This window comes from Heterodontus francisci, chromosome 45 (assembly GCF_036365525.1).
Source record: "Heterodontus francisci isolate sHetFra1 chromosome 45, sHetFra1.hap1, whole genome shotgun sequence".
NCBI classification, from domain to species: domain Eukaryota; kingdom Metazoa; phylum Chordata; class Chondrichthyes; order Heterodontiformes; family Heterodontidae; genus Heterodontus; species Heterodontus francisci.
The window spans coordinates 11,168,335-11,193,070 of NC_090415.1; the positions used below are offsets into that span (position 1 = coordinate 11,168,335).

The 24,736-nt window shown below is 43.6% G+C and overlaps 2 protein-coding genes across 2 annotated transcripts; one reads left to right on the forward strand and one right to left on the reverse strand.

Moving 5' to 3' along the window:
• The first annotated feature begins 20,819 nt into the window (after positions 1-20,819).
• Positions 20,820-21,209, forward strand: LOC137356383 (histone H2A-like). The gene has a single exon (XM_068022269.1). The coding sequence runs from the start codon at positions 20,820-20,822 to the stop codon at positions 21,207-21,209; it is 390 nt and encodes a 129-aa protein (XP_067878370.1).
• Positions 21,210-23,978: 2,769 nt separating this feature from the next.
• On the reverse strand, positions 23,979-24,684 carry LOC137356384 (histone H1-like). Its single transcript, XM_068022270.1, has one exon. It carries the CDS (start codon positions 24,660-24,662, stop codon positions 23,979-23,981), a length of 684 nt encoding a protein of 227 aa, XP_067878371.1. The 5' UTR covers positions 24,663-24,684.
• Between the last annotated feature and the right edge of the window lie 52 nt (positions 24,685-24,736).

Genomic DNA, 24,736 nt, shown 5'->3' on the forward strand with positions numbered 1-24,736 from the left:
AAAATGACTTGTATACAATGGTGTCACTGCTCTCACACTGAGAACTGCAAGGTCCTGAAATTCCCAGCTACAATATGGAGACAAAGGAATCTGGGTCACTCTGCTTCGAGAGTTGTCAGTGGACAGTAAAGAGGGTGGTCAAATCCTTCTGAGACGTTTATGTGCTGGAATCAACAAGAGATAACAGCTCTATCTTTTGCCAATTTGATGTCTCTTTGAAGAGCCGTTGTGTTATCTGATGCCAAACTCAGTTCCGGGCAGGGTCAGTTTATTTTTCAGAGCAGTTGTTTCAAAGAAGCTGAAGGCGAATTTTAAAAGAGATGTTGCGTTTCGTGTTTTATTTCTGTACATTGTGGAGATTTACAAGGAACTGGGATAATTCGTCAGTGTTTTTGTCCCTGCCAAGGCGGCGTGCTTGGAGAACTCCCCGGACAGCAGCAGACCCATTGCGGTCGATATGTGTGTACACAAATCACAAGATCCAAATGATTGTAGACTGATGCCATCTACTGGCTAAAAGTGAGTCATGCAAGAATATTCCCATTCCTTCAGAAATATCTGAAATTGGAGAGGAATAACATCGAGTGTGTTGGGGGCAGATTCAATCGAGACCCTGAAAACAGAATTGGATAATTATATCAAGAATAAAACAAAACTGCAGAGCAATGGAGAAAAGGCGGGTCGGTGGAGGAGGTCTTGCTGAGAGCCGGCCTTGACACGACGAATAACTAATATAATAGAAACATAGAAAAATTGGAGCACGAGTAAATCATTCGGCCCTTCGAGCCTGCACCTCCAGTCAATACGATCATGGCTGATCATCCAAACTCAGTACCCTGTTCTCGCTTTGTCCGCGTATCCTTTGATCCCTTTAGACATAAGCGGCGCTCATTTTAGAACTAAAAGACACGCTTTAGTAGTACATAGAGTCAGAGAGAGATACAGCACAGAAACAGGCCCTTCGGCCCACCCAGTCTGTGCCGACCATCAACCACATCAACCATACTATTCCAACGTTAATCCCATATTCCCTATCACATTTCCACCTTCCCTCAATTCTCCGACCACCTACCTGCACTAGGGGCAATTTACAATGGCCAATTTACCTATCAAAATGCAAGTCTTTGGCTGTGAGAGAAAACCGGAGCACCCGGCGGAAACCCATGTGGTCACAGGGAGAACTTGCAAACTCCACACAGGCAGTACCCAGAACTGAACCCGGGTCGAATTGTAAAAAAAAAGCCTTCCACAAATGACCAGAGTAAATTAAAATGCATTTCATCTGATGGGCATCTAAATGCCCGAATCCAGTGCAACAAACTCTCTTATGAATTTATTTAATGATTTGGCCTCAACTCTTTTCTGTGGTCGAGAATTCCACAGGTTCACCACTCCCTGGGTGAAGAAATCCCTCCTCATCTCAGTCCTAAATGTCTTACCCCTTATCTTTAGACTGTCACCCCTGGTCCTGGACTCCCCCGCCATCAGGAACATCCTTCCTACATCTAGTCTGTCCAGTCCTGTTAGAATTTTTTCGGTTTCTAGGAGATGATGTAACCATTCCATGATTCTATCCTCCAATGGGAACATGAACGTGGTGTTAAGGTGCAGATTGAAATGGTTGAAATGACATTTGAGTTCCAATGAGCTCTGGTGTGTATACTGTATAAATGACGAGCTACATGTATGCCAGCGATGCTGGTATAGTGGTGAGTATATCTGCCTTCCAAACAATTGACCCAGATTAGATTCCCGGTCATCGCAATGCCCACTCGCAGTCAAATATATTTCTGCAACCTTGCTACAGAATGTGACAAATGAAAAGCTATGACTAAATTGAAGTCGACAAATATTCTCAACATTATGTTCTTCTCCCTTAAAGTTGATGGTCAAGTGTGCTGTGGAATTTTGCAGCTTAAAAATGTCAATGCAAATTCAGAAAGAAAGCTTACAAAATATTCTCAACATCCAATCAGATTCACTTCCTTGCTTGATCAGCGTCGCCCTGCAGCAAGTTTGTTTCCTTCAAGTGTTTATCCAGTTTCTTATTGAAATCATTGATTGTCTCTCCTTCCACCACACTTGTGGACAGCGAGGTCCAGCAGGTAAAACAGAAAAAGTTCTTCCTCACATTCCCTTCCATCTCTTGCCATAAACCATCAGTCTGTGTCTCCTAGTCCTTGTACAATCAGCTAATGGGAACAGGTTATCCTTGTCTAACTTATATACACCTCTATCAAATCTCCTCTCAATCTCCATTTCTCTAAGGAGAACAACCCCTTACTTACAGAACACAATCCAGAGTCATCTATCCAAGCTTTTCAGGTGTAAAAGAATAGTTGTGGAGTAAGTAGTATAGATAGGAGCATAAAACTAAGAGACTTTGAGAGATCAACTGATTGTCTCTGTCCAATTCACTGGATTTTCTGTATCACCTGAACACTGCTATACTCTGTGTAAAGGTTAGAGCATTTCCATGGCTTACATTTATGCAAGAACTGCTATATCAAGGCTGGATGGCAAAGCATGACGGTCATCTTCACAGAAATATGTCAAAATGCCATGTTGAGAGATGTGTCTGTGTGGATGATGCACTGAGTCACGACAAAAAGGAAAGAAAAGTCGTGCAGCAGGAGGGGGCCCACAATGTGGGGGTGATGGATCATGACATATTTTGCCTTTGTGAATAATAAGGACAGCTAAAATAATAGGACTAATTGTATGCTATGTACATCAATATATTACAGTCTGTTTGAGCTAATGCTTGCTTCATTATGAAATGACATTACAAGGCTATAGTCCGTTAAAACCTCTATGTAAGAACAATGGGAGAGATAGGTTGAAGACCACAGCATCCTTACAGGGGGTGAGATGAGATAAATAGGACACTGTAGAATTGCAAACTCAAAATGGCTTCCATCAGCAAGAATGTGACCTTTAGTATCCTTGTTAAAATAGAAAGGAACAGGAAGTATCTGTAATGTGTGTAGATTGAACCATTAACTAACTCGGGTCAAACAATGATGTCAAGCTGGTCCAATTCAAAGCTAATATGGGAACATTCTTGCACCCAAAGAAGGGTAAAAGAAAGGGTGTTACAGGACATTGTCGGCACTTACAGAGGGGTCCACGGAACATCGTTATCACACTTAGAAGGAGAAGATAGAGTCCGGTCAAGAAAACAGCAAGGGAAGCAGAAAGAGAGAAGTCCACGCCCCAGCAAGCACAGAAGCAAGAACCGGTGCTGAGTGATGCTGCAAACCTATTGCTGTTGTTAAACATTCACTTTATCTATCTTAGTTAAGACTAATAAACTCTCAGACTTGATCACAGAACTTGAGTTTGTACCTTGTAGGTCTATTTTGGCCAATAATCACAGGACATTTTCTGTCGCCACTTCCCCTCTCTATTCTATCTCCCTCCTCTCGCTCTCCTCCCTATGCACTTTATTATTATTGATGATGGTCATATTGACCTATTTATTCTCCTCCATCTCAGACAGTCCCCTGCGATTATGGATGACTTTTTACACTCCAGTTTGATGGGTTCTGAAATAGCTGATAAATCCACTGCATGATCTGCAGACTCTGCCACATGAGGGTTAGGTGGTGTTAGAAGGGTTCAGGTAAATGACCCGTTTGGAGGTATGGATGCTGCCTTCGAGCCTCGACTTCACATGTTACCGACAAATTTCCCTGAACTGTAAACTATCTTCCCAAATGAGAGATGATTTGAGGACATATCTAAAATGTTTCCACACTCAGCCAGGGGTTCTCCTGCAACGACCAATTTCTGAGCAAAACAGCTGCTTCCGGATTCTGCATTTGCAGGTTTTTGGAGAGACCCCTGTTCAGACTAAGTGATAGACGAAACAAAAACAAGAAATGCTGGATTCACTCAGCAGGTCTGGCAGCATCTGTGGAAAGAGAAGCAGAGTTAACGTTTCGGGTCAGTGACCCTTCTTCGGAAGTGATAGACGAATACTGACTGAACACACGTCAGTTGCTGTCTGTGAGTGAGGGGCTTTGGAAAACTTTCCCTTGTACCATGTCACAGATACAGTAAGGAAGGATGGAGTAGATGAGTCTATGTCTTTCTCCAGTACTGAATTGCAGTGGGGTGGATGTTTAATCAGTCTCTAACTGTCTCTTTTTGGGTGAGGAGGTAACAGAAAGGAGACCAGTTCCCCTCCCTGAGTACCTGTCACTGCTTCTATCCTGTGTGTGTAGGATTCACCCTGAGTCCCTCTATCCAGCTTTACCTGCTCTATCTGCAAAAGTGCTGAACCTTTCAGTTTTTGGTCTGCTCAAACCGAGTTCAAGGCCTGAGTAGTGAACAGAATGTCTCATTAATTCTTTGAATACTAACATGATTGAACAACAGGTTATGATCGACTCGGCCAAAGATTGGAAAAATCCCCGTCCATCAATATTACAACAGGGACTGCGAGAATCTCCTGTCTCAGAGTGTTTAAGGGATACAGACCGAGGCATCGGCAACTAACCCCTGAAAATCACAGCAAAGACTGTGTACATGAGGACATTTAACAACTGGGAGCTGGGACTCTGGGACGGTCCAGCTCTATTCTCACTGTGCTTGTGTGTCCGGTGTAATCGCGTGTCTCTTGTTTAAAATAAAACGATGAAGATTGCCGTCCGGTATTACTCTCATTGACCTGGGTTTTCACTCGGGTAAAATAAAATGTTGCTGGCTGATATTAACTCTGCAAAGTCCCAGCAAACACACCGGCTCCCTCATTCTTCCCATGTTTCTGTCGCTTTGAGAAGAGGGGCTCAATAGTAACAAACACCCTGCAGACAGAGTCCGCAATTTGAGCATCTAAATGGGACCAGCTGCCAGTTTTATATGTTCCATGTTCCCCCACACTTCCCCTCCCTCCCTCCACCCTAACCACATGTTTGACTTTTCAATGTGGACATTGGGAGATGTTCCCATTGATGTTTATTTGCTGAATTATTGCAGAGATCTGCGCACGCGCGAGAAAGGCCAGTCGAATATGACGTCATAACGCGGAGAAGAGCGCATGCGCACCCCATCCCCCAGCTCTGTCTCTGAGCGCCATTCACTGTGATTGTTTAAATCAGCTGCAAATGGAGACATTACAAGCCTGGGGTAAGTGAACAAACAGTATCTGCTCACAGCAGTACAACAGATTTGGGCCCGTGTCTGCCGATGTGCTCATAGATTAGCATTGATTACCGGGTACATTCAGTGGGAGTGGGGGACAGTTTGTAATGTACATTGTGGAGCAGGAACTGGTCCTGGAACATGGAGTGAGCTGGGGGGTGGGGGGGGGGGGAAGGGAGAGGTCTTTCTCAGGCAGTGTCTGGCCAGGGAGAGAGAGACAGAATATGATGAACTCACTATTGAAAATCATTGCTGATTTCTCTCTCCAAACAGTAATGAATGTTATAATTAAAAGCAAAATACTGCGGATGCTGGAAATCTGAAATAAAAACAAGAAATGTGGCGCAGTGGTTAGCACCGCAGCCTCACAGCTCCAGCGACCCGGGTTCAATTCTGAGTACTGTCTGTGTGGAGTTTGCAAGTTCTCCCTGTGTCTGCGTGGGTTTTCTCCGGGTGCTCCGGTTTCCTCCCACAAGCCAAAAGACTTGCAGGTTGGTCGGCAAATTGGCCATTATAAATTGCCCCGAGTATAGGTAGGTGGTAGGGAAATATAGGGACAATTGGGGATGTGGTAGGAGTATGGGATTAGTGTAGGATTACTATAAATGGGTGGTTGATGGTCGGCACAGACTCAGTGGGCCGAAGGGCCTGTTTGAGTGCTGTATCTCTAAACTAAACTAAACTCAGCAGGTCTGGCTGTATCTGTGGAGAGAGAAGCAGAGTTAACGCTTCAGGTCAGTGACCCTTCTTCAGTAATGAATGTTCCTGGTTCAGATCCAGTATCTCACTATTTATTGTTATTGGATATTGAATAGCAGAAAAAAATGTCTGAACAATAAAGATGCGGCAGATTTGAAGGGACCAGGTGAGAAGATTAAAGACACTTTTTTAAACAGTGCTTACTTGTTGTCCGTTGAACAATGGGACATGGAAATAGTAATCTGGCTTACACAAATGTCGTGACTCGATCGGGTATTCCAATTCATGGAGCAGTGCGGGGCTTGGGGTGTTTCTGAATGTCACAAAATTGTTATAAAACCGCTCCAAATACCTGGCAAGTAGAAGCAGAGTTCTGCAGTACTGCAGTGGACTCAGACACTGACACTGCTTGTGTTGTTGACTTTCCTTTTGTGATTGTTCAGAATGTTTATTATTGTAAAGATTACATTGATCACTTTTCTGTCTTCTCACTCAGCTGTTATTCAAGTATAAGAGTTAACTTTCTTTTCCTGCAGGCAAACACTTGAAGGAACCAGAAGGAAAGGCATGACTCCTCGACAGAAGGAAATGTGCATCCAGCTCGTTGCAATACACAGTAGGTACAGTATCAGTCACAAAGCACACTGACATGGTCAGGTCGTCATTTTCAGTGTAACAAACAAAAGAAGTAGTCAGACCCACACTGATCCCAAAGAGACACATTATCAATTCAATAGTCAAACAGAGCATTAGAGATAGTCGTCATTTCTATTTCACTCCAACTGACTGGTAGATATATCAATCACAGTCCAAAAACACACGCATTATCAGATTTAAATACATTGTGTTGCCTTGACTACAATTCAATTCCCAAATCTTAAGTAGAACAGACAAAATGTACCTGATTGAATGCTACAGAATGAATCCCAATAACGTACCCCACACTATAAACTGAGCTTCAAATTACACATCAGTCCAAACATGTTACTGAGGGTCAGACAAAAACACATAGGATTAATTCATTTTCTACAAACGGATGGAATTTGACATTACATATCAGGTCATGTTCTAAAATTAAAAGCTCGTCATTCATAATTGCTTTTTCAGAGCGACAATTGGATACCAAACTGCAACTCAAACAAGAATTGCATAAAACCTACAGCAATCAAATTTTGTTTATCCATATTTTAAATTAAACACATATTGATACATTAACGTGTGAAACAAAGCATTGCCAACACAGTGCCTGAAATATATATTAAGTCCTGAATACAGCAGGATCTCAACTCACATACAGCACAAAGACACATAGATGCAGAGTGAATCCTACACTCAACCAGGGTGCCAGAGCCTCACAGATCAGGAATGAATCAAATATACAGACATAGTATCAGTAACTTGCATATACTTATTTATTTATTTTATTTATTTAGCGATGCAGCACTGAAACAGGCCCTTCGGCCCACCGAGTCTCTGCCGACCAACAACCACCCATTTATACCAATCCTACATTAACCCATATTCCCTACCACATCCCCAGCATTCTCCTACCAACACTAGAGGGAATTTACAATGGCCAATTCACCTATCAACCTGCAAGTCTTTGGCTGTGGGAGGAAACCAGAGCACCCTGCAGAAAACCATGCGGTCACAGGGAGAACTTGCAAACTCCGCACAGACAAAAACTGACAGGTTCAGAATAAAATTGGCCGTCACATACCAGAGAATGACATGTACAAATTAAACCTCAGAGCCCTATGTTAGAAACAGGCATGTACAGACTGAAAATCACATTCACTTCCGAGACAATGTAGAGATGTGGTGAAAAATCCACAATTAAAAACCAGAATGATATCCTTACTCTTATAACAGATAGTGACAGTGACAGGTTAAAAACCACAGCTACATGTTAGAAATTTAAGGGCACAGGTTAAACCTTAAATTGGCCTTCTAGACAATCAAAGATGAAATGTGAACCCCCATATCTTTTTTTTTATATATATATTCCCAAGAATGTAACATTAACAGTCAAATCCACACTCACATACCCTAAACTGATGGGGATAAAGTACAAGCCAGACACACAGACACATCAAAATCTGAAAGGGTCAGAATAAGATGATTCCCACATAAAACAGGTACAGAAAAACTCACACTCAAAATCAGAAACTGACAGAGATAAATTGTAGATTAGGGAATTGAGAGGTATACATTGACACTTACACTCCAAAAGACTGGTGTGGGAGAAGTGGGGTTCAGTTCATGGGGCACTGGCACCATTACCGGAGAAAATGGGGGCTGTACCATTCTGACGGTCTGCACCTGAAACGGCTTGGACCAGTGTTCTGGCAAACTGCATAACTAGGGAAATAGAGAGGGCTTTGAACTAAACAGAGGGATCAAGCTTGGGTAGATGCAACAAATCAAGGGGTAGAGTCAAGGTCAGAGAGCAGAATAGTAATATGGGAAATGAAGACCAGTGAATGGCGGAAGGGACAGAGAGAAAAAAACCTAAGAACACACCAACAGTCCACACGAGGGGTTACAAAGATAATAAAAATCTAAGGCTCTGTATGTGAATGCACATAGCATTCATAACAAGGTAGAGGAACAGATAGTGCACATTGAAGTAAATCAATATGATATAATAGCCATTACAGAGACTTGGCTACAAGATAACAATGGTTGGGTCCTGAATACTGAGGCATATACAGCATTCAAGAAGAATAGGAAGCTAGGTAAAGGTGGAGGGGTTGCAATGTTAATCAAGGATGGCATTGGTGCAATAGTTAGAGATGACCTTGCTTCAGGAGATCAGGATGTAGAATTGGTTTGGGTGATGATGAGGAATAGTCGGAGAAAGAAGTCACTCGTGGGAGTTGTGTACAGGCCCCCAAGCAATAATGACAATGTAGGGTGAAGTATACAAGAAGAAATTTTGGGTGCTTGTGATAAAGGGATAGAAATAATAATGAGGATTTTGTTCAACATTTCAACCGGAAAATTCAGACTGGTTATAGCAGCCTGGACGAGGAGTTCATAGAATGCTTTTTGAGATAGTTTCTTAGAGCGGTACATTCTGGAACCATCCAGCCAGGGTTATATTAGATTTGCTATTGTGTAATTTAACAGGGTTCATTAATGACGAGTATTTTAAACTTAAATAAGGACAACAATGTGGGCATGCCAGCTGAACTAGCTGAATTGAACGGGGTTTCTAGGCTTGGAGATAAATTAATAGAGAAGCAGTGGCAGACATTTAAGGGGATATTTCAGAATACTCAAAGTATATTCCTACAGTAAAGTAAAATTCCAAGTGGAGGACCCATCATCCATGGTTAACTAAAGAAGTTAATGATAACCTCAGCCTTAAAGAAAATGCATATAATTGTGCAAAGACGAGTGGCAGGTCAGATGATTGGTCAGAATATAATGAATGGCAGAGAATGACTAAAAGGTTAATCAGGAGAAAATAAATTAGATTATGACAGAAAATTAGCCAGAAATGTAAAAACGGATAGCAAGTGTTTCTATAGGTATTTAAAAAGGAAAAGTGTAAGTAAAGTGAGTGTTCGTCATTTAGAGAATGAGAATGGGGAGTTAATAGTAGCGAATAAGGAAATGGTGGTTGAAATGAACAATTATTTGGCTTCTGTCTTCACTAGAGGATACACAAAATATTTCAGTAATAGCAGTAAATCAGGAGGTGGAAGGAAGAGAGGAACTTGGTGAAGTTACAATCACCAGGGAAGTGGTACTGAGTAAACTGATGGAGCTGCTGGCTGACAAGTCTCTGGGTCCTGATGGGCTTCATCCTTGGGTCCTTAAAGTTATGGCTGCTGAAATAGTTGATTCGTTATTTTTTCAAGATTCGCTAGATTCTAGAAAGGTTCCATCAGACTGGAAAGTAGCAAATATAACCCTTCTATTCAAGAAGGTGGGGAGGCAGAAATTGGGTAACTATAGGATAGTTAGCTTGACCCCTGATTCAGGGAAGGCGTTAGAATTGATCATTAAGGAGGCTATAGCTGGGCATTTAGAAAAACACAAGGTTATTGGAAATGTTCAGCATGGCTATGTGAAAGGGAAATCATGGTTAATCAAAGTATTAGAGTTCTTTCAAGGAGGAAAATGCACTGGGGATAAAGGGGAGCCCATTGACATATAGTATTTGGTTTTCAAGAAGGCCTTTGTCAAGGTGCCACATGAAAGGTTATTGTGCAAAGCAGGAGTTCATGGTGTAGTGGGTAACTTAATTAGCATGGATAGAAGATTGGCTGGCTGACAGAAAACATTCTGATCGGGAGGATGTGATAAGTGGAGTAACACAGGGGTCTGTGCTGGGCCCACAACATTTTACACTTTATATCCATAACCTAGATGAGGGGAGCAATGGCATGGCAGTTAAATTTGCAGATGACACACAGATCGGTAGGAAAGTGTGTTGTGGAGAGGACATAAGGAGGTTGCAGACCTTGATAGATGGTTGAGTGAGTGGTCAGAAATCTGGCAGATGAAGTATAATGTGAAAAAATGTGAAGTTGTTCACTTTGTCTGGAAGATTAAAAAAACAAAGTATTACTTAAATGGAGAACAACTGCATAATTCCGAGGTGCAGAGGGATCTAGGTGTTCTGGTGCATGAGTCATGAAAAGTTAGTATGCAGGTACAGCAAGTCATCAAGAAGGAAAATGGAATACTATCCTTTATCATGAGAGGAATTGAAAATAAATGGAAGAATGTTATGCTTCAGTTATACAGGGCATTGGTGTGACCACATCTTGAATACTGCATGCAGTTTTAGTCTCCATATTTCAGGAAGGAAGTAAATGTGTTGGAGGCGTTTCACAGGAGGTTTATTAGATTGATACCTGGAATGAGTGGGATGTCTTATGAGGAAAGGTTGGACAGACTGGGCTTTTCTTCACTGGAGTTTAGAAGAGTGAGGGGAGACTTGATTGAAGTGTATAACATCCTGAATGGTCTTGACAAGTGGATGGGGAAAGGATGTTTCCTCTTGTGGATGAGTTCAAAACTCGGGGATGCTGTTTTCGAATTTGGGGTCACCATTTTAGGACAGAGATGAGATTTATTTCTCTCCGAGGGCTGTGCAACTTTGGAATTCTCTGCCTCAGAAGGTGGTGGAGGTGGGGTAATTGAATATTTTTAAGGCAGGGGGAGATAGATTCTTGTTAGGCAAGGGAATCAAAGATTATCAGGCATAGATGGGAGTGTGGAATTCAACTCAGAAATTGATCAGCCATGAACAAATTGAATAGCGGCGCAAGCTCGAGCGGCTGAATGGTCTACTTCTGCTAGTTCAGCAGGACTGGGGGACTGTTTGTAATATGCACTGTGAAGCAGGAACTGGACCCGGAACATGGAGTGAGCCAGGGGAAAGGGAGAGGTCTTTCTCGGGCAGTGTCTAGACAGGGAGAGAGAGACAGAATATGATGAACTCCCTTTTCAAAATCATTGCTGATTTCTCTCTCCAAAGTGTAATGAATGTTCCTGGTTTGGATTCAATATCTCACTGTTTGTTGTTGTTGGATAGTGAATTGGGTGGCAGAGTGGCACAGTGACTAGCACCGCAGCCTCACAGCTCCAGTGACATTGGTCCGGTTCTTCGTACTGCTTGTGTGGATTTTGCAACTTTTCCCTGTGACTGCATGGGTTTCCGCTGGGTGCTCTGGTTTCCTTCCACATGCCAAAGACTTGCAAGTTGATTGGTAAATTAGCCATTGCAAAAAAAGAAATGCCCCTGGTGTAGGTATGTTGTAGGAGAATAGTGGGGACTTTAGAGGGAAAAATGGGATTAATATAGGATTGGTATAAATGGGTGGTTGATGGTCAGGAAGGACTCGATGGGCTGAAGGGCCTGTTTAGGTACTGTATATCTCTATAAATGGCGGAAAAAAATGGCTGAATAATGGAGACACGGCAGATTTTCAAAGGCTGTCTATTGCAGGATCAGGAGAGGAGATTAAGGACACTTTTTTAAACAGTTATTACTTCTTGTCCATTGAACAATTGGACATGGAAATAGAACTCTGGCTTGTGCAAATGTCACTTCTCCATTGAGTCGTCCGATTCATTGAGCACTGCGGGGCATGGGTTGTTTCTGAATGTCACAAAATTGCTGTAAAACTGCTCCAAATACCTGGGAAACAGAAGCAGAGTACTGCAGTGGACTCAGACACTGACACTGCTTATGTGTGAACTTTCCTTTTGTGATTGCTCAGAATGATTATTATTGAAAATATTACATTGATTACTTTTGTGTCTTCTCACTCACCTGTTCTTCAAGTGTAAGAGTTACCTTTATTTTCTGCCAGGCAAACACTTGAAGGAACCAGAACGAAAGTCATGACTCATCAATAGATGGAAAAGTACCTCCAGCTCGTTCCAACACATATTAGGTACAGTATCAGTCACAAAGCACAGTGACACAGTCAGGTCATCATTTCCACTGTAACAAACAAAAGAAGTAGTCAGACCCACACTGATCCCAAAGAGACACATTATCAATCCAATAGTCAAACAGAGCATCGAGATAGTATTTGTTTCTATTTCTCTCCAACTGACTGGTAGATACATGATTCACAGTCCAAAAACACACACATTATCTGATTTAAATACACTGTGTCACCTTGGCTACAATTCAAATACCAAATCTTAAACAGAACAGACAAAATGTACCTGATTGAAAGCTACAGAATGAATCCCAATAACATACCCCACAATATAAACTGAGCTACAAATTACACACCAGTGTAAACATGTCACTAAGGGTCAGACAAAAATATACACGATTAGTTAATTTACTACAAACCGATGGAATTTAACATTACATGTCAGGTCATACTCTAAAATTGAAAGATTGTCATTCACAATTGCTTTTGCAGAGATACAAATTGGATAAAAAGCTACAACTCACAAACAAGAATTGAATAAAACCTACAGCAATAAAACATTGTTAATCCATATTTTAAATTAAACACAAGTAAACACATATTGATACATTAACGTGTGAAACAAAGAGTTGTCACCACAATGCCTGAGATACATATGAAGTACCGGATATTCCAAAATTCTGTAGACTCTGGAGCAGTTCGTACAGATTGGAGGGTAGAAAATGTAACCTCACTATTTAAAACAAGGAGGGAGAGGAAAAAAAGGAATTACAGACAGAACCTTACATCAGTAGTGGGGAAAATGCTGGAGTCCATTATAAAGGATGTGATAGCTTTACAAAAGAGAAGTCATGCTTAACAAATCCACTGGAGTTTTTTGAGGATGTAACTAGCAGACTCGATAATGGAGAACTAGTGGATGTGGTGCATTTGGATTTTCAGAAGGCTTTTGACAAGGTCCCACATCAGAGGTTAGTGTGCAAAATTAAAGCACATGGGATTGGGGGTAATATACTGGCAGGGATTGGGAATTCATTCACAGACAGGAAACAGAGTAGGAATAAATGGGTATATTTCTGGGTGGCAGGCAGAGTCCAGTGGGGTCCTGCAGGAAACTGTGCTTGAGCCCCAGCTATTCACAATATATCTTACAGACTAGGGTGAGGGAAGTAAATGTAACATTTCCAGGTTTGCAGATGACACAGAGCTGGGGGTGGGGTTTGGTGGGGGATTGTGAGCTGTGAGGAGGATGCAAAAGGCTCCAATGTGATTTGGACAAGTTTGGTGAGTAGGCAATTGCGTGGCAGATTAAATATAAATTGGATAAAAGTGAAGTTATCCACTTTGGTTTTAAAATAGTAAAGCAGATTATTATCTGAATAGTGATAGATAGGTAAAGGGGGAGGTGCAACTAGACCTGGGTGTCCTTGTACATCAGTCGCTGAAAGCAAGCATTCAGGTGCAGCAAGCAATTAGGAAGGAAAATGGTATGTTGGCCTTCGTTGCAAGAGGATTTGAGTGCAGGAGCACAGATGTCTTACTGCAGTTATACAAGGCCTTGGTGAGACTCATCTGGAGTACTTAGAGTCATGGAGTGATACAGCACTGAACCAGGCCCTTTGGGCAACCGAGTCTGTGCTGACCAACAACCACCCATTTTTATACTAATCCTACATTAACCCCATCCAACCAACAATCACCTATTTACACTAATCCTACATTAATCCCATATTCCCTACCTCTACCCACCTTCCCTACCACCAACCTATACTAGGGGCAATTTACAATGGCCAATTTACCTATCAACCTGCAAGTCTTTGGCTGTGGGAGAAAATCAGAGCACCCAGCGGAAACCCACATGGTCACAGGAAGAACTTGCAAACTCCGCACAAGCAGTACCCAGAACCAAACCCATGTCGCTGGAGCTGTGAGGCTGTGGTGCCAACCACTGTGCCACCGTATTGTGTGTAGTTTTGGTCTATTTGTCTTAGGAATTTTGTTCTCGCCTTGGTTCCTGGGATGGCAGGATTGATGTAGGAGGAGAGATTGGGTCAAGTAGGCCTACATTTACTTTGGTTTAGAAGAATGAGAGGGGATCTCATAGAAATCAATAAAATTCTAACAGGATTCATGCTGAATGCAGGGAGGATGTTCCCGATGGCTGGGGAGTCCAGAACCAGGGGTCACAGTCTCAGGATACGGGGTATAGAACAGTACAGCACAGTGGCGCAGTGGTTAGCACTGCAGCCTCACAGCTCCAGCGACCCGGGTTCAATTCTGGGTACTGCCTGTGTGGAGTTTGCAAGTTCTCCTTGTGTCTGCGTGGGTTTCCTCCGGCTGCTCTGGTTTCCTCCCACATGCCAAAGACTTGCAGGTTGATAGGTTAATTGGCCATTATAAATTGCCCCTAGTATAGGTAGGTGGGAGGAAATATAGGGACATGTGGGGATGTGGTAGGAATATGGGATTAGTGTAGGATTCGTATAAATGGGTGGTTGATGGTCGGCACAGACTCAGTGGGCCGAAGGGCCTGTTTCAGTGCTGTATCTCTAAACTGAACTAAACAGTACAGGCCCTTCGGCCCACGATGTTGTGCCTAACCTTTAACCTACTCGAAGATCAAACTACCTGCATACCCTTCTTTCTACTATCATCCATGTACCTATCCAAGAGTCGCTTAAATGTTCCTAATGTATCTGCTTCTACTACCACCACTGGCAGTGCATTCCACGCACCCACCACTCTCTGTGGAAAAACCCTACCTCTGACATCTCCCCGAAACCTTTCTCCAATCACCTTAAAATTATGCCCCCTGGTGATAGCCCTTTCCGCCCTGGGAAAAAGTTTCTGGCTATCCACTCTATCTATGCCTCTCATCATCTTGTACCCCTCTATCAAGTCACCTCTCATCCTTCTTCGCTCCAATGAGAAAAGCCATAGCTCCCTCAACCTTTCTTCGTAAGACATGCCCTCCAGTCCAGGCAGCATCCTGGTAAATCTCTTCTGCACCCTCTCTAAAGCTTCCACATCCTTCCTATAATGAGGCGACCAGAACTGAACACAATATTCCAAGTGTGGTCTAACCAGGGCTTTATAGAGCTGCAGCATAACCTCGCGGCTCTTAAACTCAATCCCCCTGTTAATGAAAGCCAACACACCATACGCCTTTTAACAACCCTTATCAACTTGGGTGGCAACTTTGAGCGATCTATGGACATGGACCCCAAGATCCCTCTGTTCCTCCACACTACCAAGAATCCTGTCTTTAAGCCTGTATTCTGCATTCAAATTCGACCTTCCAAAATGATTCACTTCACACTTTTCCAGGTTGAACTTCATCTGTCACTTCTCAGCCCAGCTCTGCATCCTGTCAATGTCCCGTTGCAACCTACAACAGCCTTCCACACTATCCACAACTCCAGCAATCTTCGTGTCATCGGCAAACTTGCTAACCCAGCCTTCCACTTCCTCATCCAAGTCATTTATAAAAATCACAAAGAGCAGAGGTCCCAGAACAGATACCTGCAGAACACCACTGGTCACCGAGCTCCAGGCTGAATACTTTCCATCTATTACCACCCTCTGTCTTCTATGGGCCAGCCAAAAACCAGAAGAGATCAATAAATCAAATGGCAGATACAGCATGAATCCCAACTTCCCATTGCAGTGACTGACATGCACAGAGTAAAACTATCATCTATTTAGCAGAAGTTAACAAGCACCCTTCAAATGTACACTCACAGAGTAGTAACTGTCAGTTCAAGGCAGAAGCAGATTCACACACAACAAGATGAAAGATACAATGTGAACCTCATACTTAAATACCAGAAGCTGATGAGTATACAGTAAAACTTGCAATAGGATACCAGACACAGACAGATAGATAAAAGACAATATCACATAGCAGAATCTGACAAGTGCAGAGTAAACTGTATAGTAGCATATCAGAGAGTGACCGTAAAAGTGTAAATCAAGCACTACCATAAACCAACAAGTACAGAATAATGACCATCCTCACAAGAGTGATTCTGATAGATACAGGGGAAATGTTACCCTCACCATAGATGCACAGAAACAGAATACAACATATACACATAAAGTAACTGAGGCACATAGCAAAATCCACATTGAGAAACATACAGGGAAAGTAAAACACATACTCACAAATCATGCACAGACAAAAGCCACATTCACATTACAGAGACTGGCAGATACAGAGGAAAACCCACAATCAATTACCACAAACAAAATGTTACAGAATAAAACAGATATTTGCATTGCAGTAACTGACAACATGCTAGGTAAAATCCACATTTACATATCAGAAACCAAAGGTTAAAGATTAATCCCACATTCATTTGCCAGAATATACGATGTACAGTGGAAATAAAAACAGAAAATGCTGGAAATAATCTGCAAATCTGGTAGCACCTGTGGAGAGAGAAAGTGAGTTAACATTTCAGGTCAATGACCTTCGATCAGAACAGACCTTTCTGATGAAAGACCATTGACCAGAATGGTTATCTCTGTTTCTGTCTCCACAGATGCTGGCAGGCCTGCTGAGTATCTGTGGAGAATGACTGCAGAATTCTGAGGTGCAGAGGGATCTAGGTGTTCTTGTGCTTGAGTCACAAAAAGTTAGTATGCAGGTATGGCAAATCACAAAGGCAATTGGAAAGTTATCCTTTATTACAACAGGAATTGAAAATTAATCTAAGGATGTTATGCTTCAGTTATACGGGGCTTTGGTGAGACAGGTCTTGATAGATTCTTGTTCGGCAAGGGAATCAAAGATTATTGGGAGGAGATAGGAGTGTGGAATTCAAGTCAGAAACAGATCAGCCATGATTTAATGTAAGAAGCAGGAGGTTTAGAGTGGATTTGAGGATTTTTTTTTTTAATTTCATTTTTACCCAGATGGTGGTTGGAATCTGGAACACATTACCTGAAAGGGGTGGTAGAGGCAGGACCCCACACAACACTTAAGAAGTATTTAGATATACATTTGAAAGGCCATAGCATACAAGGCGATGGGCCAAGTACTGGAAAATGGGATTAGAATAGATCACTGATTGTGCCTGTGCCGGCCATCAATGTGTCTAAGGGCCTGTTTCTGTGCTGTATAACTCTATGGCTCTATCTCTCGATGACAAATACAAAGTAAAACCAACATTCACATCGCAGAACTTGGCAGATTGAAAGCAAATCCACCATACAGTTCAGCAGAAACTGACAGAACAGAAAGAACACATAATCACATACCATAAATTGGCATAGAGAATAAAATTCACATGCCCGTACCAGAAATTAACTTGTCCAGATGAAAATCCATAATCATACAGCAGAGAGTGAGCTGTACTATTAAACCCAGCTGCTGCACTTGAGGCTAATATGCACAGAGTAAAAACAATGCTCATGTCTCATACCAGAAACGGCCAGCCGTAGATCACAACCCACACTCACATATCAGAACAGGCAGGTACAGTGTAAAATATCTCTTAATGAACCACTGACAGGGACGTGATACAGTCCACATTCATTCATCAGAAACTTACAGATACAGATAATAAACAGTACTTACATACAACAGATTGAAAGGAACAGGTTAAAACCCATCCTTATATGAAGACGTCTGATGGGTACAGAACACAGGTGAGGCCCCCAAACCAGAGACTGACATGTCGAGTGAAAACAACGCTGGCATGTCATCAATTAACATGTGCAGTGTAAAGCTACACAAAAATGTCACTTACTAACAGATACAGAGACAAAATCAAACAACCTTTCATCCCAGAAACTGACAGGTGCAGATTAAAATCCAAATTCACAATTCAGAAATTAACAAATAAAGAGAAATGCCCAGACTCCAAAATCAGATATTAACAGATACATAACAAAACCCACACTCACTCAGTCGAAGCTCATAGGTACAGAACAAAACTCATAATCACCCACTTAGAAACTGAATGTTACAGAGAAAGAAAAAAAAACAATCACCTGTTGAAGATTGAAATTACTGAATTAAATCACAAAATCATTGACCATAGATTGACCAATACGGAGTAAAAGCCACAGTTAAATATCACATACTGATAGGCACAGAATGAAACCCACAATCACATGTCCTGCAGGGAAAGACAAACATGACACGACCCAGAATGTCCATGCATTTCCTCCTGCCATATTCCGCATCTATGACCAAATCGATTATTTTGTTAACAACTCAAAAACATCATCGCTGCCAGTGTTATCATATTATATTTGATCAACTCTTTCCACTCCACAACCCTGCATATTTTTTCAGACCTGTCTTGCTGAATATTTGTAGCCAGTAATAATAAGTTCCCTTGCCTCGCCTAGTTTCAGCCAGAATTATGTAATTGCCACTATATAAATCTTTCATGTGGTGACTTGTGGCTGCAGCTGACCAAACTTATTTGGCACGCAACATAGATTTAAAGACTTGCACTTCAATGCTTGCATTTGCCCATGTCTGACCCCAACTATACTGGACGGTTCCGTCCTGGTGATGGAGGGAAGTGCAGCAGGGCGGTACATCCTGATAAGGAATGGAAGTGTCGAGAAATTATATGTACAGAGTGAAAAAATAGATGTGTTCATACCAGCAAAATGGAAATGTTTGAAGAGACAGAGGGACTCAGAAAGTCATGGTTAAGTTCGGGCAAAGGGGGTTGGACGATCTGACTGCTGCGTCAGTTTGTGGCTGTGATAGGCATGAAGTGTGATTGGTTAATTTAGATATCCAATCAGACAGATTTAGCTTTTAGTTTTAGTTTTAGAGATGCAGCACTGAAACAGGCCCACCGAGTCTGTGCCGACCATCAACCACCCATTTATACTAACTCTACACGAATTCCATATTCCTACCTGTCCCTATATTTCCCGACCACCTACCTATACTAGGGGCAATTTTATCATGGGCAATTAACCTATAAACCAGCAAGTCTTTGGCATGTGGGAGGAAACCGGAGCACCCGGAGCAAACCCACGCAGACACAAGGAGAACTTGCAAACTCCACACAGGCAGCACCCAGAATTGAACCCCGGTCGCTGGAGCTGTGAGGATGCGGTGCGAACCGCTGCGCCACTCAACATCAGGCAGTGACATCATTGTAAACCAGCCAATCATGAACATGGTCATCTCCCATCCTTCATTTGCATAGGGTTCTGGGGATGTCCATAAAATTCAAGCTCCGAGCGAAATTTCGGTTATTCTGCGTCTGAAGTTGATCGTGATCATGGTTGACGAGAAGAAAACTGCAGCACCTTCCAAGAAGGGCGCCAAGAAAACTCAGAAGAAGGCGCCAACGAAGGGCAGCAAGAAACGTAGAAGATCCAGGAGAGAAAGTTACTCCATCTACGTGTACAAAGTGATGAAGCAGGTTCACCCTGACACCGGCATCTCCTCCAAAGCCATGAGTATCATGAATTCGTTTGTGAATGATATTTTCGAGCGAATCGCGGGTGAAGCTTCCCGCCTGGCCCATTACAACAAACGCAGCACCATCAGCTCCCGGGAGATCCAGACCGCCGTGCGCCTGCTGCTGCCCGGGGAGCTGGCCAAACACGCCGTGTCGGAAGGTACAAAGGCGGTCACCAAGTACACCAGCTCCAAGTAAATATCCGCAATGTACTGAAAAACACAATATACAAAAAAGGCTCTTTTAAGAGCCACCCACAACTTCTCTGAAATAGCTACAACATCATCATGATTATCGAATTCTTTTTATGTTAATACGAATACTCTGCAAATTTTTGATGGCGGTTGTAAATCTCTGTTTAAATCAGTTCAGGTTAATGCAGATTCATTCGGCCCCTTTGCTATATTTCGAAAATGAAAGCTGATTTAACGCATGATTTAAAGATGTTCTCAGTTACTTGGTTGCCGTGTTGAAGTTTGACTATCTTTATGAATAAGTACATTGTTAAGAAACCTCGTTGGTTTAGGCACCCTCAGTCTCTAACCGGTGACACAGAAAATCTATGCTCCGCTTTTGTCTCCCACGAAAAGGGATCAATCTATAATCAGTGATACAGTATAATTACGAAGATTGACCTGAAATGTGTCCGGTTACAAAATGCTGTGAATGAGTCTTTCAGCCGCTGGTTAGACTGTATCATGAAAAAGAATAAAGCAGAATACATGGCGGATTACAAAAGCGAATCTGGGACAAAATGTGGAATAAAAAAATGAACACGTTTTCGCAATGTTTTCTGTAAAACAATATAACCTATAAATGTGATATTCTATATTGAAGCCGCACCTTGTTTTACAAATATATTGGCGGGCTTTTCAAATGTGAAATATCGTTGGGAGGCTGACCATTTCGCGCTCTTATTTTCCGCTCTCAACTCACTGTCTTCTTGTGATTGGTGAATTGAGCAGCTCTCTGATTGGTTACATGTACAGTACAATGACACCACGTGCTGACTGACCAATCAGCAGTGTCCCCAACACCATTCCTCCAGAAGGTACAAGGAGGAGGAATGTGGGCGGATCTCAGCATTCTTCGTGAAAGTGTTTGTGAGATTGTGTCAATGTCTGGAAGAGGGAAGACCGGTGGTAAATCTCGGGCCAAACCCAAGTCTCGCTCCTCCCGGGCTGGATTACAGTTCCCGGTGGGCCGTGTTCATCGCCACCTCAGAAAGGGGAACTATGCTGAGCGGGTGGGTGCCGGAGCCCCGGTCTATCTGGCTGCTGTGCTCGAGTATCTGACAGCTGAAATCCTCGAGCTGGCCGGCAACGCGGCCCGGGACAACAAGAAGAGCCGCATCATCCCCAGACACCTGCAGCTGGCCGTCCGCAACGACGAGGAGCTCAACAAGCTGTTGGGAGGGGTGACCATCGCTCAGGGCGGGGTGCTGCCTAATATCCAGGCCGTGCTGCTGCCCAAGAAAACCAGCGCTCCGAGCACGAAGGGGAAGTGAAGCGGCCTCACTTGAATCTGTGAACCCAAAGGCTCTTTTCAGAGCCACCCACTTTATCTGTGAAAGGGCTGGTTACTGTCTGAAAGACTGTAATATTACACTGTTCTCATTGTTTTGTGTTGGAATGAAGTGTACTGGATTTTGGCATTTAGTTGCTCATCAGATGAAATACATTCTAATTCCCTCAGACCCTATTGGAAAGGCACTTTTACCATTCTACCCTTTATGTCCCACAAACGTTTGTTCAGTCCTAAAACGATCGCCGGTCTATTAAAATACGCTGTGCACATTGGTATCGCTACTCTAGATCTGACAAATGCCACGTCATGAAATCTCCAGCTGCCGGATGCAGACAAAAGTATTTGTCTCCCGGCTTTGAGTAAATAAGTGGTCAAAACCTGCTGAGACGTTTTTGTGCTGGAATGAACAAGAGATCACAACTCTTTCTTTTGTCGATTTGGTGGCTCTTAAAAGAGCCGTTGTGGTATTTGATGCCGAACTCAGTTCAGGGCAGGGTCAGTTTAGGCTCGCTCCCCGCGGATGCGGCGTGCCAGCTGGATGTCTTTGGGCATGATGGTGACTCGCTTGGCGTGGATGGCGCACAGGTTGGTGTCCTCAAAGAGCCCCACCAGGTAAGCCTCGCTGGCCTCCTGCAGGGCCATGACGGCAGAGCTCTGGAAGCGCAGGTCTGTCTTGAAGTCCTGTGCGATCTCCCGCACCAGGCGCTGGAAGGGCAGTTTGCGGATGAGCAGCTCGGTGGATTTCTGGTAGCGGCGGATCTCCCTCAGAGCCACAGTGCCGGGTCTGTAACGGTGAGGCTTCTTCACTCCGCCCGTGGCTGGAGCGCTCTTGCGGGCCGCTTTGGTAGCCAGCTGCTTGCGAGGAGCTTTCCCTCCGGTCGATTTGCGCGCTGTCTGCTTGGTTCTGGCCATTATCTTGGAACAAATTCGCTGTCAATGCGGAGGCTGCTCAGGGACTGCCTATTTAAGACAGTTGAGGGACCGCCCTAGTGTTGTGATTGGATGCAGCCCCGTCCTTCATTTCAGTTTGAAACTCGCTTTGGGAAGTGAATGGGCCTCGGGAATTGCTGCGTCCTGATTGGTTGAACTGCAACTGAAATTTCATCAATTTGAAAAAGCCCGCCAATTTCAAATTAGCAAACTACTCAAAGATTAAATAAAACCTAATTCGGCGGGAACAATTATAAAATCTCAGTGCTTGCAGCGTCATTTTTTCCCGCTCCAGATCCCCTTCTATCTTCCCACACGGTTTGAATTGGTGTTCATTCCATGTTCGGTGTCTGGCGGGAATAAAGCTCCGGTCATTGCATGTTCTAACGTGAGTAAATCCAGCATCTATACCGGCAGTTCAGGTCGTCAATGGACATTTTCACATGCAACCGTTTAATTCATGACGCAGTGAATGAACATGGAACAGAAAAACCACAGTGAAAATTGTGACACGGAAAATGACTATGAGAAAGCAATACTGTATTTAAGCAAAAGTATTTATACAAAATTAGATGCAGATATCATGATATCCTGAGCTACAACCGTTTCATATCCCTAAATATCACGGCACCAGTTCCAAACCTGGACATCCGCGCTGCAGTTTCAAGGTCACTTATCTCTGTATGAAGTTTTGGGTGGCTCTTAGAAGAGCCTTTTGTTTTTGTTAGACAAGGTCGATTTGTTTAGCCGCCGAATCCATACAGAGTGCGGCCCTGGCGTTTCAGAGCGTACACCACATCCATGGCGGTGACCGTCTTGCGCTTGGCGTGCTCAGTGTAGGTGACCGCATCTCTGATCACATTCTCCAGGAAAACCTTCAGCACCCCGCGGGTCTCCTCATAGATCAAACCCGAGATGCGCTTCACTCCGCCACGGCGAGCCAGGCGGCGAATTGCTGGCTTGGTGATGCCCTGGATGTTATCACGAAGCACTTTGCGGTGCCGCTTTGCTCCGCCTTTGCCCAGTCCTTTGCCTCCTTTACCTCTTCCTGTCATGATGCTTCTTCAGACAAATCGTTTGTGAATGAGAAACGAGTAGTTTCTGCTGCCTTTTTATACAGCCTGCCCCAACCTGACTGAGAAAGAGACAGAGAGCCAGAGGCGGGTCTGGAGGAAATTGAGTGACAGACAGAGCAGAGAAATGTCTTTGATCCTCTCGCTCCGCCTCCCACTTGCTCGAACCGCCAATTCAAGAAAAAACAGTTCTCGACATTCGAGCTCAGCATGAAACCTGGAGATTCGGCATTGATAGTCACTGGTAACAGAAATTAGCGCTTTAAATAAGGATCTGTTACAATTAAAAGTTAGTAATACACCCGCCTAAGTGCAGTGCTTCCGATCACAAGTCAACCTGTTTCGGCACACCTCTCCTCCCAGACGGATTGAGCAGTTTACTGAAACCTAACCCCAGCTGAATTATAGAAAATCATGTATTGGGGTTTGAGATGTGACGCGGGGTATCTCGCCCGTGTTACTGTGTTACAGGCTGTCACCCTGAAACGAGCATGAACTGAGACTTCACCGAACATATACCCGGGTACAGTGAGGCCCGGACATCCCTGATTTGTTGCAGAGTGGGGAAGGACTGGGTTGAGAGTCACCAGGGAACCTGGATTTACTTCAAATCATTTCTAGGTGAAATGTGCAAACGACTGCGGGACAGGGATCATTTGATCGGGGGATCAGCTCTTTCCTGAGAGACGTGGGTGGCTCTGAAAAGAGCCTTTGGGTTCAGATGTCTACAAGTTTCCCGTGCTGTTTCACTTCTTTCCAGGAGCTGCTTTCTGAGCCTTTGCTGCTTTCGGCTTCTTCCCGCCCCTTGATGATTGGACTTTCTTGGGCGGCTTTCCGCCCGTGGCCCTCTTGGCTTTTTTGGCATTCTTCGCTGGAGATTTTTTTGGAAGCGTTGCTTTCTTTACCGCCTTCTTTGGCGTTGCCGTCTTCTTGCTGCTCACTTTCTTGGCTGCTGTCTTCTTGCTGCTCACTTTCTTGGCGACTATTTTCTTCCCTGGGGATTTCTTGGCTGTTTTCTTTGTTATCTGTTTCTTGGCAGCTGTTTTCTTCACTAAAGATCTCTTGGCTGCTCCTGTCTTAATCTTCTTCACCACATTTCCCTTCTTTTCCTGTTTCGCGATTTTGAAGGTGCCGGAGGCCCCCGTGCCCTTCGTCTGCACCAGGAAGTCTTTCGCCACAAGCCGCTTGATACTTTGCTTGATTTGGAACTTGCCCTTCTCCACATCGACACCTTTAACACGCAGAGCCTTCTTTATTGCCTGCAGTGACATCCCACTGCGGACACTGCATTCCGCCACAGTCTTGAGGATCAGCTCGCCCAACTTGGGACCGCCTGACCCCTTCCGAGGAGCCGCCTTCTTCTTCTTGGGAGTCTTGACTTGAGCGGCGGCGGCTGGAGGAGCCGTTTCGGCGGCTGCAGTATCGGTCATGTCCAGGACTCTGCACAAAGTCTCTCTGTCAGTCAGAACTGGGTCAGAAATGAAGCTGGTGGTGGCGGCACTGA